Here is a 14,148-nt window from a genome sequence, read left to right on the forward strand (position 1 = left end):
GGCAAGGAAACATGTTAGCAGAAGCAAATAAATAGACCTATGATATGAGGGGAGGTTTTCAGAAGTACAAAGGTACTTTGGCTCATGGTTTCTTCTGATGTTGAAATGCTGTCATAATTTAAAAACAGTAGTCTTAATAGAATGTGGGCCTTTTTAAACTCAGACTGAGCAATCATCAACAAAGTAATGTTATAAACTATATACAGGGGTTTTCATCAACAAGTCTTCAAGTAATTTACAAATCTTATGAATATTATGAACTTGATGAGACACTTTGAGAAACTAAGTTGGCGGAAAACCTGAGCTGTACTTGAAGCTCACATCAGATTAAAACACAGCATGAATGTGCTTATTGTTGATACTACATATGTGCATGCATAGTTGATATGAGGGGAGAGGTAATTGCCTTGAGGAATAATGAATGAATATATATTAATATGCTAAAACAGAGTCTTAGTGTCCATCTGCAAATATTTTGGCTGAGTTTGAGACACATAATTCTTGATAAATCCATCTTATTTTAAAATTACTAAACAAGTGAACTGTTTCCATTAGATGAAACACACAAAGAGCAGCCAAGAGTGAAAAAGTATGTAATTCTGGAAGACTGAAACTATTTTGTTGTTAAAGTTATTAAAGAAAGTCATCACATGGACTAATCTCTTACATTTTGTCTGGGAGACAAGAATAGAAATTCTTTGGTCCCTGCAGAGTTCTTAAATAGATCGTGAAGTCACTTTTAGATCACTAAATCAAATTAGGTGGGGTTGAGTGTTCCAGGCATTCTACAAAAAAAAAAAAAAAAAAAACCAAACCCAAACACCTTTTAAAATCATTACTTGTTGTAATTTAGCAGCATTAAAGAACCGAATAATAGCGTGTTGGCCTGTGTAGTCAGTGTTGGGTTATGTGATAAAGGCTTGTCTGAACAACCACAAAGGAGAACAGAGAAACAGTGGCAGGAGAGGAAACCCAAATAGAATAGAATAATAGAATAGAATTAACCAGGTTGGAAGAGACCTTCAAGATCATCGCATCCAACCCACCCAAACAACTAACCCATGGCACCAAGCACCCCATCAAGTCTCCTCCTGAACACCTCCAATGATGGTATCCACCACCTCCCTGGGCAGCCCATTCCAATGGGCAATCACTCTCTCTGTATAGAACTTCTTCCTAACATCCAACCTAAACCTCCCCTGGTGCAGCCTGAGACTGTGTCCTCTTGTTCTGGTGCTGGCTGCCTGGGAGAAGAGACCAAGATCCGCCTGTTTACAACCTCCCTTCAGGTAGTTGTAGAGAGCAATAAGGTCACCCCGAATCTCCTCCTCTCCAGGCTAAGCAATCCCAGCTCCCTCAGTCTTTCCTCATAGGGCTTGTGTTCCAAACCCCTCACCCACTTTGTTGCCCTTCTCTGGACACGCTCCAGCAAGTCAACGTCCTTCCTAAACTGAGGGGCCCAGAACTGGACACAGTGCTCGAGGTGTGGCCTAACCAGTGCAGTGTACAGGGGCAGAATGACCTCCCTGCTCCTGCTGGCCACACTGTTCCTGATGCAGGCCAGGATGCCATTGGCCCTCTTGGCTGCCTGGGCACACTACATGTTCATGTACAGGCTCATGTTCAGCCTACCATCGACCAGTACCCCCAGGTCCCTCTCTGCCTGGCCTCTCTCCAGCCACTCTGACCCCAGCCTGTAGCACTGCATGGGGTTGTTGTGACCAATGCGCAGAACCCGGCACTTGGATGTGTTAAATCTCATGCCCTTGGACTCTGCCCATCTGTCCAGCCTGTCGAGGTCCCTCTGCAGAGCCTCTCTACCCTCCAGCAGATCAACTCCTGCCCCCAGCTTGGTGTCATCAGCAAATTTACTGATGATGGACTCAATGCCCTCATCTAGATCGTCAATAAAGATGTTAAAGAGCACAGGGCCCAGCACTGATCCTTGGGGCACACCACTAGTGACTGGCTGCCAGCTGGATGTGACACCATTCACCACCACGCTCTGGGCTTAGCCCTCCAGCCAGTTCCTAACCCATCGCAGTGTGCTCTTGTCCAAGCCATGGGCTGACAGCTTGGCCAGCAGTTTGCTGTGGGGGACAGTGTCAAAGGCCTTGCTGAGGTCCAGGTAGACCACATCCACAGGCCTCCCCACATCCACCAGTGGGTCACCTGATCATAGAAGGAGATCAGGTTGGTCAGGCAGGACCTGCCCTTCCTAAATCCATGCTGGCTGGGCCTGATCCCTTGGCCATCCTGTAAGTGCTGTGTGATTGCACTCAGGATGACCTGTTCCATGATCTTGCCTGGCACTGAGGTCAGGTTGACAGGCCTGTAATTCCCTGGCTCATCCAACCGGCCCTGCTTGTGGAATAGTAGCCTGCCCTACTAGACTACTCCCAGGTCCATTACAGGAGCCATCAAAGGCCCATCTCCACAAGCCCATAAGGGCAGAGAGGCAGCCAGTAACCCAAATTAAGGAATGGAGAGAGGCATAAGGGGCTCACTGAACTGTTTGAGCACAGTATCAGCCTGGGGTACAGGTATGGTATGAATGGCAGATTCAGTGTCTGAGCCCAGTTGCTGGAAGGATCCACCTTGTACAAATATGCATATATATCCTCACTGGTGGACTTTCATCCTGATATGCTAGAGAGGGGAGAGAGATGAGACCTTCGTGCTGTTTATGTTAGTGCGAGCACTCTGAGTGTCTGTGACACACGTGTGGACAACCATGTATGTATGTGGTATATGCATGTCTGCTCTTGTTCATGTGTCTGCTGGCAACACATCTTCAGACTCACTACTGGTTGGATCTGACGACATGGAGAGGCAGCCGCTTCATCTGTCTTGGGTTGTTGGATCCAGTGCTCTCTGTTTGGCTCAAAAGGTCAGAATGCAAACAGGGAGATGACTCCCTGGTCTAAAGACTCCTAACCTGAATTCCCTGTGCAGACAAAGGGGAAAATTAGACCGTTCACTACTAGAGTGGGCAGAATAATGATTAGCAAGCAGTGTGTTGGGGAGCCATTTTTCTTTTGTTTGAGCTGTAAGAGCTGATAAAAATGTTTCTGCCCCCTAGCTGCTCGTTCTCTCTCTTCTTCACAAGAGGTTATCATCCTTTCACCTTTGGTTTATGCTAATGCTTTCACTGACTCTTTGAAACAACTTTTTTAAAATAAGAAACAAACACACACCCCATGTTGCTAAAAGAAAGCAGTGTGTTTTGAATGGGCTCTATTCTGTGCTGGAGCAGGACTTGACCACTAGATTATTTGTAAAACACAGATACAGCTCGCTTACAGTGTTGCTATCTTTATTGTGGATCTAGGGAGAAAGGGTTAAAGTACTTACTTGTGGAGAGAAGCAGAATTAAGGGAGGGAGAGAGAAGGAAGTGAGGAAAGGTATAGGATGGAGAAAGGCTGAAGAGAAAAATTGTAGGAGGAGAGTTAGCAAAAGGAGAGGAGCTGAACAGTGTGCTAACAAGAGGGAGAAAGCCCCACGAAAGAGAGTGTCAGGACACGTATGCCGATATGCACCCTCCTAGCTAGGGGGCAAGCCAGCACTTCACCTGTCTTTTCCAGTTGGTGGGTAGCTCTTTATTTTTCTCTCTCTAACTATAAGTCAGCAACATTGGTCCTAGCATTCAGGAGTTTGCCCCTACATGGCCTTTACTCTGCAAGGTATTGTCAGAAACATCTTGTCAGATAATCCTTATATCTCCTGTCTCCTTCATTTCCTGCAATACCGACTAGGGTATGCTTATTTGTCTTTTCCTGATTTGATGGGATTTGTAGGACTTGCAAAAGAATATCTAGGCACCAACTGTGCTAGGTCCTGATCTGAGCTGCATTTGCATGTTAGGCAGCTTTTTTGATTGTGAATTATTATTCAACTTCAGATTCCATTATTGCCTGCAGACCTTAGCTGATTGAGGTCTCCTTTGCTTCAATGTTAAAAAAAACCCTAGGAAAATAAGACTCTAAATCCTGAAGAATTTCTCATGTCAAAGTCACAGAGAATTGTGCATATGTGTATACCTATTTCCACACATTTCATTTTTTCGTACATGCATACACTTTTTATGGATCATTTCATAGTCAGAGTATCATAGTATGATTCAGGGTTGGAAGGGACCACAAGGATCATCTAGTTCCAAACCCCCTGCCATGGACAGGGACACCCCACACTAGATCAGGCTGGCCAGAACCTCATCCAGCCTGGTCTTAAACACCTTCAGGGATGGGGCCCCAACCACCTCCCTGGACAACCCATTCCAGGGCTTCACTACTCTCATGGTGAAGAACCTCCTCCTCACATCCAGCCTGAATCTCCTCACCTCCAGCTTCATTCCATTCCCCCTAGTCCTATCACTACCTGAGATCCTGAGAAGTCCTTCCCCAGCCTTCCTGTAGGCCCCCTTCAGATACTGGAAGGCCACAATTAGGTCACCTCGGAGCCTTCTCTTCTGCAGACTGAACAGCCCCAACTCCTTCAGTCTGTCCTCATAGGAGAGGTGCTCCAGCCCTCTGCTCATCCTTGTGACCCTTCTCTGGACACGTTCCAGCACCTCCACATCCCTCTTGTAGTAAGGGCTCCAGAACTGGAGGCAGTACTCCAGGTGGGGTCTCACCAGGGCTGAGTAGAGGGGGAGAATCACCTCCCTTGACCTGCTGCCACACTTCTCCTGATGCAGCCCAGGATCTGATTGGCTTTGCGGGCTGCAAGTGCACATTGAGAGCTCCTGTTGAGCTTCTTGTCCACCAGCACCCCCAAGTCTCTCTCCTCAGGGCTGCTATCCAGCCAGTTACTGCCCAGCCTGTATTTGTGCCTGGGATTGCCTCGACCCAGTAGGACCCTGCACTTGCTCTTGTTGAACCTCCTGAGGCTGGCTTGTGCCCACCTCTCCAGCCTGTCAAGGTCCCTCTGGATGGCCTCCCTTCCCTCCAGCCTGTCTGCTGCACCACACAGCTTGGTGTCATCGAGTAGCAGCAGTTATAGTTTGCAAATGCAATGGGCAGGTGATTATAAATTCAACCTTGCTTGCTGTTTTTGAATTCTTTGTTCTTTAGACTTAGAGCTTTTTGGTGTTATTTGAACTTCGAGAATCTGGGTGAATATAGCTAGTATTTGCTGGAAATGTGATGGAGTATGAAAAAGGAATACAGGCTGGAATAAGCTGCTTGAAATTCAACTGTGTAAGGCTGTGCAGATAAGGGAAACAGTCTGAAAATTCTTTTATAGGGCAGCTTGCAGATTCTTCTGATCCTTGTTTAGATATAATACCTTTGAGTTAATGGGAACCTGGCCTGAACAAAGATGGAATGATGGGGTCCATCATGCATAAATATGTGCTTTCCTGTACACATTTGTACTTTATTGGAAATTTTGCACAATTCAGTATGGTGTATGTGTGCCATTATGTCTTAACTGAGTGGAAACTGAGTCTCATTATTTTGTACAGATAGTGAGAACATTATTGCAGACAGGGGTTTGCATACGGGCTTGTACATAGAAGGGTATGCATATACATACATAGTCAATTACAATAGCTGTTTTATCTGTCTTGTATGAGCCCCAACACTTTCCTAGATAATGGGTCCACTATAAAACTCAGTTTAGTGACAAGAAAAATTATTTTGAAGCAGAATTTCTTCAAGTTACTATAATGAAATAGTTGTAGTCAGCTTTCTCATTGTCTGTCCTCCCACTTCTATTTCTCTATCCTGAAATTCCAGGAAGGTAGCTCTTGAAAAAAATACAAATAAAGCATTGCTTTGTTTTAATAAAATATGTGACAGTATTACAACATTGTTTGCCTCCTAGCTTGCATTAATCAAAGTAAGCTGTCAAAGTCTGGCAGTATTCGGATACAAACAGAACCTCAATATCAACACATTATCAAATCTCCTTGAAATTACTTCTGGTGTATGTTGGGGGTGGGGGAGCGAGTACAGGAATGCATTAGTGACTTTAATTACCATTGCCACTCTGTTTGTGTAAGCAAATCAAAACAAATGTGCAGATGTTATAGCCATTGTATGTGTTTCATATGTACAGCACTGATAATTACTTGCAGGTAATGCACTGCTTTCAACTGTTGCTGTCTGAAACCATTTGGCCCTTTCCCTTGAGGCCTCAAATTGGCAATGAGTCTTTGGAACAACGTACACATAGGGCAGTGGCTCAGATGTTTGTAAGCATTAACAACTATTTAATGCATGTCCTGCAAGAGCTGCGGCCAGAGGGCTCTGCTATTTCAGGGGAATACTAGGATGAACAAAGGAATACCAGGAGCTCACTTCCCCTTGCATATGTGGGTTAAGGATGTCTCTGTGTCTTAAATTATTGCTATCATAAAGAATAACTTCTACTAATAAGTTTCAGGTCTTCCTTAATCATAAGCTTTTAAAACTCCCTGTCATCAGTCACACATACAAAAACAGAGTCTCTATCATAGTTGTAGTTCTTCTTGACTTTAATTAATATCAAATATTAAAATGAGAATAATTATAATAGTGAAGAGCAGGAAACTATTCTAGCTGCAGAGTATTTACTGACTTGCTTTTACAGCTATGATAAAGGTGCTAAAAAGCTAAGTTGTGGGAAAGCTACCTTCTAATAAGAACAACAAATTTATAAAATAGAACAACAGCACCAAGTGAGAGAAGTGGTAAGTAAGGAAAGGAAGGAGTCATGCAACATCCAGAAGAAAGGTTCTTTCCATTCCTGGTTGTTCAGAGTGGTTTTAGATTTCTAGTCATTCCTTCAGCATGTCATTGGGTTCCAGACATACATTTTTTTAATCTTCTATTAGATACAAAAGAAGGTGGTGCAGGGAAAAGAAGGATGTTCTACCAAAAAAAAAAAAATATTATGCAATCCTTGGTAAATTTGTTTCTTGAGCTTAAGGGACCCAAAAGACTGAACAAAAGCACTTTGTCAGCTGATCAAATGTGAGCTTAGTCTATGAATGGTGTCTTTCTAATGCATACAATGAAATTATTTTACAGTGAAGACTGATTAATATTACTCTGGAATATTTAATCCTTCACCTTGATTGGTTGTTTGGTTTTACTAATTAGCTATAATGAGGTGATGTTTCAGGTAACAGAATGTATATATTTCTCTAGACAATTAAGTATTAAATACTGCTTTTGTGGTTTTTTTTCTGAGGTTTATTGTTGTTTAAAGCCTGTGAAATTTTATGTATTCTGCTAATCTGCAAAACCTGCAAATTGACACAATACTGCAGCAGTTCCCTAACTGCACGCTTATTTTCATGTATGTTTGCCATACCTCACTGTGATATGTTGCATGTGCTTGCTCCTTTTGTCTTGGGCTGCTCTCTGTACTGTTTTGTGCTTCCAGATAGCGGTGGGTGTGCTCGCAAACGTGCTGCAATGTCTGTCACATTAACAGCTGTGAAGAGAGTTCAGAGTTCTCCAAACCTATTGGCCTCAGGTATAACCACTAACCAGTGACATGTACTACTCTTGAATGGCTTTTCTGTAGTGTTATGCATTCATGCAATATTACTCTGCAAGGAGGAGAAGGTTAACCATATTTTCTTTTAGGAAAAAGCAATTATTTACAAAACTATTTTGCCTTTGATACATATATATATATTAGGTCTTGTGTCTCCTGTTTTTATTCAGCATAACATGGCATGAAAACTATGCTTTGTATATTACAAACTTTTTTCATTGTAACTTACCTAACAAACCCTTTGAAGGAAAATAAACTGAATGTTGTTGTAAAATTATCGTCAGAAGCCAGGTTAACTTTGAAAAAATAGTTTTTCAAGTGTTTGCCTAAAAATGTTTAAAATATTTTTTTTAAAAAGATACAGAATATTCACAGATTGCATTGGGTTGGAAAGGACCCTCAAAGCTCATTAGTCTAACCCTCCTGCAGTGAGCAGGGACACCTCCGACTAGGTCAGGCTGCCCAGAGCCACGTGAAGTTTGATCTTGAATGTCTCCAAGAACTGGCACTCAACCACATCTCTGGGCAACCTGTTCCAGTATTTTACCACTCTCATTGTAAAGAGCTTTTTCCTTAGTTCTAACCTGAATCTACCCGGCTCCAATTTAAAACCATTGCCCCTCATCCTATCAGAGTACAGTAGAGTACAGTAGAATAGCATAGAATAGAATAGAATAGAATAGACCAGACCAGACCAGACCAGACCAGACCAGGTTGGAAGAGACCTTCAAGATCAATGCTACAAGCCTTTTTAAACAGTCCTTCCCCAGCATACCTGGAGATCCACTTCAGATATTAAAATGTAGTTTTAAGGTCTCCCTGGAGCTCTCTCCTCTTAGACAGCCAGAACTGACTCCTAGCAGTTACCTGGGTCTGGTTCTGAGAAATGAAATCTTAATGGGCGTCTGCTGCCCAGGTTCACTGGTGAATCAAGTAGTTGTAGGTATAAATCAGTAAAGAATCTTGAGAGATGTAGAATAATTTACAGCAATCCGAACATGCAGTCTCCATACCAAACAAGTATAATGCAGGAAGCTGAATAAAGAATGAGCCCCAAAATAACTGCAAGATCATGTCTTTGTTTTGTGGGTCTTTTCAATTTATTTAGAGATGTCATAATTTTAGTTTCTTCAGGATTAAAAAAAATACCTAATATTTCTACAAGTAGTTAGAAAAATAATAATAAAAAACCAACCCACACCAGAATTTCAGTCCTGCTCTGTGCTGGCAGTACATATGTGTCAGTTTTTCTGTTTTGCTTTGAAGTGATGAAGAAAGCATCTGGTGTGAAGGGGAGAGAAAATCCCAGCAGAATCTGTAGGCATCTTTCTTGGTTTTGAATTAAACCTTTCCAGATCATCTGAAATGGGTTGTATTTCTTTCAATATTTAGATTTTGGATGGTAGTCTATCACAGTATTTACTGGGAAAAAAGCACAGCAAATGCTGAAATAGCAGTGATTAAAATAACAGCAGCTCTCAGCACAGTATAACCTTCCACAGAATTTGTACAATAAACATTGCAGTTACCTGTGGTCTAACGTACTGAGGTGTGCTTAGGTAACAGGAGGGTATTAGTTTACTGAACTGAAAGACTCCTACATATTTGTCAAGTTGCGTCATTGTGTTCTTATTCCTAACATGAGTTAATGTGAGATATTTCTTTTTCAGGGTCTGATTCTCAATCACCAGATTCAGGTAAATAAATCACTGTTATTCATGCATCAATGTAATACTATGTAAGTGGATGAATTATAACAATCTTCCATTTATTTGATATTTTTATTACTTCATTCATCAGCAATCTTTAAGGAAAGCACTGCTGAAATTACAATAATTGCAAGTGATTAAGACCACAAATTCAGGCTCATTTGAAAGCATTATTTCCTATAACACAGTAATAATTGTGTTGTAGAATACAGACTGCTTATTTTACACCTTTCGCTTCAGTAGCACTTGCTCTTTAAATCCCTTTCTCTGCCCACCCCACTTAGCAGCCTATTCACATAATGTGTAACTTTTCCCAACCTTTTTACTATATTTTGTCTTCAAATCTGTAACTTGTGGAGACAGGATAGTAGCTCCCTCTGTGTTTGGACAATGCCTTGAGGGCCTTTACAGCTCTGAGGATAGAGACAATACATGGTTGGTTGGTTTGAAAATCAAGGTGTCATTCAGATTAGGAAATAAGATACATTATTAAAGGAGACTTTATCACCATGTTTCAGTATTTAAAGGGTGGCTATAAAGGAGATGGAGACTCCCTTTTTGCAAAGAATAGCATGGAAAGGATGAGGAGTAATGGGTGCCAGTTACTCCTGGGCAGATTCCAATTGGATCCAGTGGAATTTTTTTCACAATGAAAACAATCAGCCGCTAGAATAATCTTTTCAGGGAAGTGGTGGATTCCCCAGCATTGGAGATGTTTAAGATTTGGCTGGACAGGGTGCTGGACCATCTTGTCTAGACTGTGCTTCCCCCAAGAAAGCTTGGACCAGATAATCCTTGAGGTCCTTTCCAACCTGATATTCTGTGATTGGAACAAGTAGTCAGCTATTATGGTGAAATTTGATGAAACTGCCATGACCAACTAAGTTTACGTGAGCTGGGATGATTTTGAAGTCAAGTATAGCTGTAAAGTTCAAGAACCTAATCTATGAAAGTTCTTCATTCTGCTATACACAGGGGCTAAAGCACCAGCATCTCTAAAGGACCCCCATGATTAAAAATCCATAGTCTATAGGAATGTCATGGAGAAAGGTATCAGACTGCTACCAGTAATATTGTTAGTGCTTGAATTTTCTAAATGTTAAAGATAATATTTTGTCAAGTGGTAGCTTTAGCCCTGTTTTTTAACTTCCATGATGATAACAGCAGCAGCGTTAGTTGTATAGTAGCTAAACTTTTCCACAAGTTTTTGAAGCAGCAGGTTTGCTATGATGATAGCAATAGAGAGATACTAATCTATTTTTCCTCACAAAAGCTTGGAGATCTTACAATGATGGAAGTAGAGAGACACTGAATGGAGATGCCTGCAGTTCATCCCTTACAGCAAAAGGTTTTAGGAGTGTGCGGCCAAATCTGCAGGATAAAAAATCACCAACTCAGGTAAAACTGAACACACCAAGGTTCATGCTTTGGCATTTGTGTGTGGGTCATTGGCATATAGGGGAGGGATACCTCTGTGGAATGTTGTCCTGATATCTTCCAGACAGTGTGAGTCACATGTTCATATGGGTCATTATGAACTGTTTACTGCATAGATAAAGTGTATTCCACACAGGATACATGCCGCCAGGTTAATTACCAGAAATTGCTTTTAATGAATGAGACAGCCATCTAAGTAAAAGGAGTTCATACAAGATAAAAGCTTTCAGGTGTAGTCTCATACTTCAAAGAGTATTTATTAATATTTTACATTCAGAAATGCATCAGTCATCAAAATAATATCTGAGGATAAAGGTTTATTAATTATAAGAAAGAGAGTATTTCTGCCAGTTTTGCAGAACAGTATAATTAGAGCACACTAAAAAAAAAGCCAAACAAAACAAAACCAACCAACTTAACTTGGATACATATTTGTCTCTCCAAAAGAGAGATCTGTATCAGTGTCAGTACTGTCTCTGCTACTATTTTAATTCAAAAGTGTGTTATATATGTGTGTTACCTGTGAATAATAACTTGTTATCTAAGAGTATGGAGTGCTTACACATCTGAACAATCTCACAGTAATCATTCTTGTTCAATATAATAACTGTTTTTTTAAAAGAAAATGTGCTATTGTGGGCTTCTTCTGATCCCAGTTTACCCCAAGCAAATGGAACATCTGGCTTTCTAGACACAAGCTGTACAGCCCTGCACAGCAAAAGGTGCTGGGAACCTGGCAAATTCAGTTGCCCCTTGAATAGAGCAATGTTGGGATTAAACCCCTTAAGTTGCTATTTCCTTTATATAGGTGAAAGAAAAACTGAGTTATCTCACACTAACATTTACTTTCTTTCTGTTTCTTCTTCAATGTTATTTTGCTGTGTGTGGATGCTTTTGGCAAATAAGGCACCTCTGCCACCCCCTAGAAAAGAAAGTTTTCGGAAAGCAAGAGTAACTAATCACAAGAATGAAATTAATCTCCAGGCAGTAACAACTGATTCAGCTAAGCACCTTCCCACAAAACCTGCCTGTTACACTAATAAGACATCTTTCCAGAAGACAATGTCTTCTCAAATATCTAACACAAGTGTGTCCTATGCACAAAAAATCATTAAACCGCTGACCTCAGCCTCCAGTGCAGGCACAAGCACAGTAGCTGGTATTAGCACTACTCTCCATCAAGGTCAAAGGCAGCAGTCTCAAAAACGTAAGGTGTCTACCCTGAAATTAACCCGGACACATGATCCAGCAAGTACCATTGATTGTAATACACAGCAACAGCTGAAGCCTGTTGAAGTGCCAGTGTTTCCACAAAGGCCTATCTCACCTGCCTGCACCCCTGTGCCTGAGATACACACAGCATCTCTTTCCATTCAGATAGCTCCCACTCCTGACAATAAAGCAGAGCCTGAAATCCAAGAACATCCACCTAGTATTTCTCCAGACACTCCAAAGATGTCTTCAAAGGATTTGGGACAAAAATCTACAGTTCTTCCTTCTTCACAGGCTGCAGAATGCCATGTGGTATATTTAATTTTTCCATCCTTTATTTTAGATCATTCCTGAATCACTTAATAACCGTCTGTTTAGTGATACTTACGTTATCAAAGTTAGACTTTGTGTTTCCTGGGTAAAACTACCTGTCACATGGATCAAAACAAAACTGAACAAAACCTGAAGTTTTTGTAAGGGTACTGGGAAGAAAATAATTTAATCTAGCTCAGCTGGAGGCAGACTTCTTTGGTCCTAGGTGAACACGTTATGTAATTGCAGGTGATGCACCTGCTTAAGTGTTTTTTTCTAGATGGGGTTGCATTAGAGTGTTATGCAGCCACAGGTGCTGGAAGGATAAAGTATAGATAGAAGAGGATTGGGTTGGGGGAGTTCTACAAATGGCCCTCTATCAGTTTGCTAGCTCCACCAGAAAATATGTGTTGGTGTTTTCTGCAAGGCTGATCATTGCTGTCTCCTATGTGTCCTGTGCAACAGTGCTTTTTAAACAAAGTGAGTTAATAAAATCCTTTCTCAACTGTCACAAAGCATCACAAGGCACAAGCCTTTTAAATACAGGCATCAAGGGGTATGGTCAGGCAATAGGACAGGTGTAGGTGTGACCAATACAACTTCTGTGTCTGTTTTCTTTTTGCTGAAAACCAGTTATTCAGCCTCTTAGCATTACGATGCTTTATATATGCTCAGATAAATCAAAGGGTCTCTCAAGCAGAAAGAAGTATTATAACTGTTAGGAAGAATTAGGGGAAATACCTTTTCTCTTTGTTTATGATCCAAAATAATACACAAATCAGAAAGCTAAAAGATAAATTATTTTTAGTCAGCCTTTTTTTTATTTTTCAATAACTCAAAAGTCAAAACACATTTTGCAATTTATTTTTATTTTAGAATCTGTTATAGTTTCACTATGAGCTGACAAAAGTTAGAAAAGAGCTATGAATGGTTTGGCAATTCTACACTTATTTTTCTGCCTTCTTGATTTCAGTGTGTGGGAAGAAGGACCAGAAATTTGACAGCTGGGTTTTTTTGAATAAAATAACAACATCTCAGCTGATCACAGGGATCATTAAGGAATGTAGCCAGCTTTTCAAACTGCATTCATATTTCTTGCTCACAAAATTCAGCTGACATACTCCCTGATGTTGAACTAACTTTATGTTACATAGCTAAAATTAGAGTACAAATCAGCACAAAATGATGTAAAATTCTGTATCAGATGAGGTCCCACAGGCAGGATGCCTTGGGTTAAAGTTAGAAATAAAGGCTACAGGTATATATCTTAAAAGATCTAATTTTTGACTCAGATATCTAGTTGAAATCTTGGAACTGTTCTAACCAATCCCCCAAATTATGATCACCTTTAGAACTATGTCTCATGGTATTTGTGAAGTTCTCAATTTCTCTCACATAGACAAATCAACTCTCAGTATACTATCCATGATGACGCTTTCAGTTTTTAAATTGTTCTAGGTTTGGAAGCTCTACAGGACTTTCTGCACCAGTTAAAATATAGGGAGCTCATATGTTGTTGTGTTAAACAATATCCTCTAGGTATGATCTCAGATTGTAGGTTAGGATTAGCAGTGTGCAGAACAGCCACACAAACACTCAAAACTAAATATATTAAGTTAAGCCCTGGAAAAAACAAACAGCTCTCCCTCTGCGTCTGGGTTTATGTATGTGGAGGAAAATGAGGGAAGACTGGCTACTCATCACTTAAGAGGTGGTGGATGAGCAATACTATCTACATGTGTAGGGAACATGTGTATCATGTCATAAAGCATGGGAAAATACAGCCAAGAGAGTTTGTATGATCCAAGTCCATGCACAACATTTTTAATGCATCTTTTTACTTTTGTGTTCCTGTTTGTGCTTCATTTCAGATCTTATCTGCTGAAGCTTTTTGAGCAAGCAGAAGTGTGGTATAACTCACCAAGTGATGTTTTGTAAATACTTGTACATAGAGAAAGGTTAAAGCCTTTAAAAGTACATATGAAAGAG

General features: G+C 40.8%; 1 protein-coding gene across 11 annotated transcripts in view; it reads left to right on the forward strand.

Moving 5' to 3' along the window:
* The window catches only part of SORBS2 (sorbin and SH3 domain containing 2), a 166,508-nt gene that overhangs the window by 86,844 nt on the left and 65,516 nt on the right, over positions 1 to 14,148 (forward strand). For 7 of the 11 annotated variants that reach the window (XM_068136931.1, XM_068136932.1, XM_068136934.1 and 4 more), the window contains 4 exons: positions 7,373 to 7,465; positions 9,160 to 9,186; positions 10,472 to 10,596; positions 11,542 to 12,159. In XM_068136931.1, the coding sequence (XP_067993032.1) occupies positions 7,373 to 7,465; positions 9,160 to 9,186; positions 10,472 to 10,596; positions 11,542 to 12,159 (863 nt within the window). The remainder of the gene's footprint in view (positions 1 to 7,372; positions 7,466 to 9,159; positions 9,187 to 10,471; positions 10,597 to 11,541; positions 12,160 to 14,148) is intronic. The other 4 variants (XM_068136942.1, XM_068136936.1, XM_068136940.1 and 1 more) reach the window with 1 other exon arrangement.

This window comes from Melanerpes formicivorus, unplaced genomic scaffold (assembly GCF_026170545.1).
Source record: "Melanerpes formicivorus ecotype bairdi unplaced genomic scaffold, bMelFor1.0.p_v2 SCAF_4, whole genome shotgun sequence".
Classification (NCBI taxonomy): domain Eukaryota; kingdom Metazoa; phylum Chordata; class Aves; order Piciformes; family Picidae; genus Melanerpes; species Melanerpes formicivorus.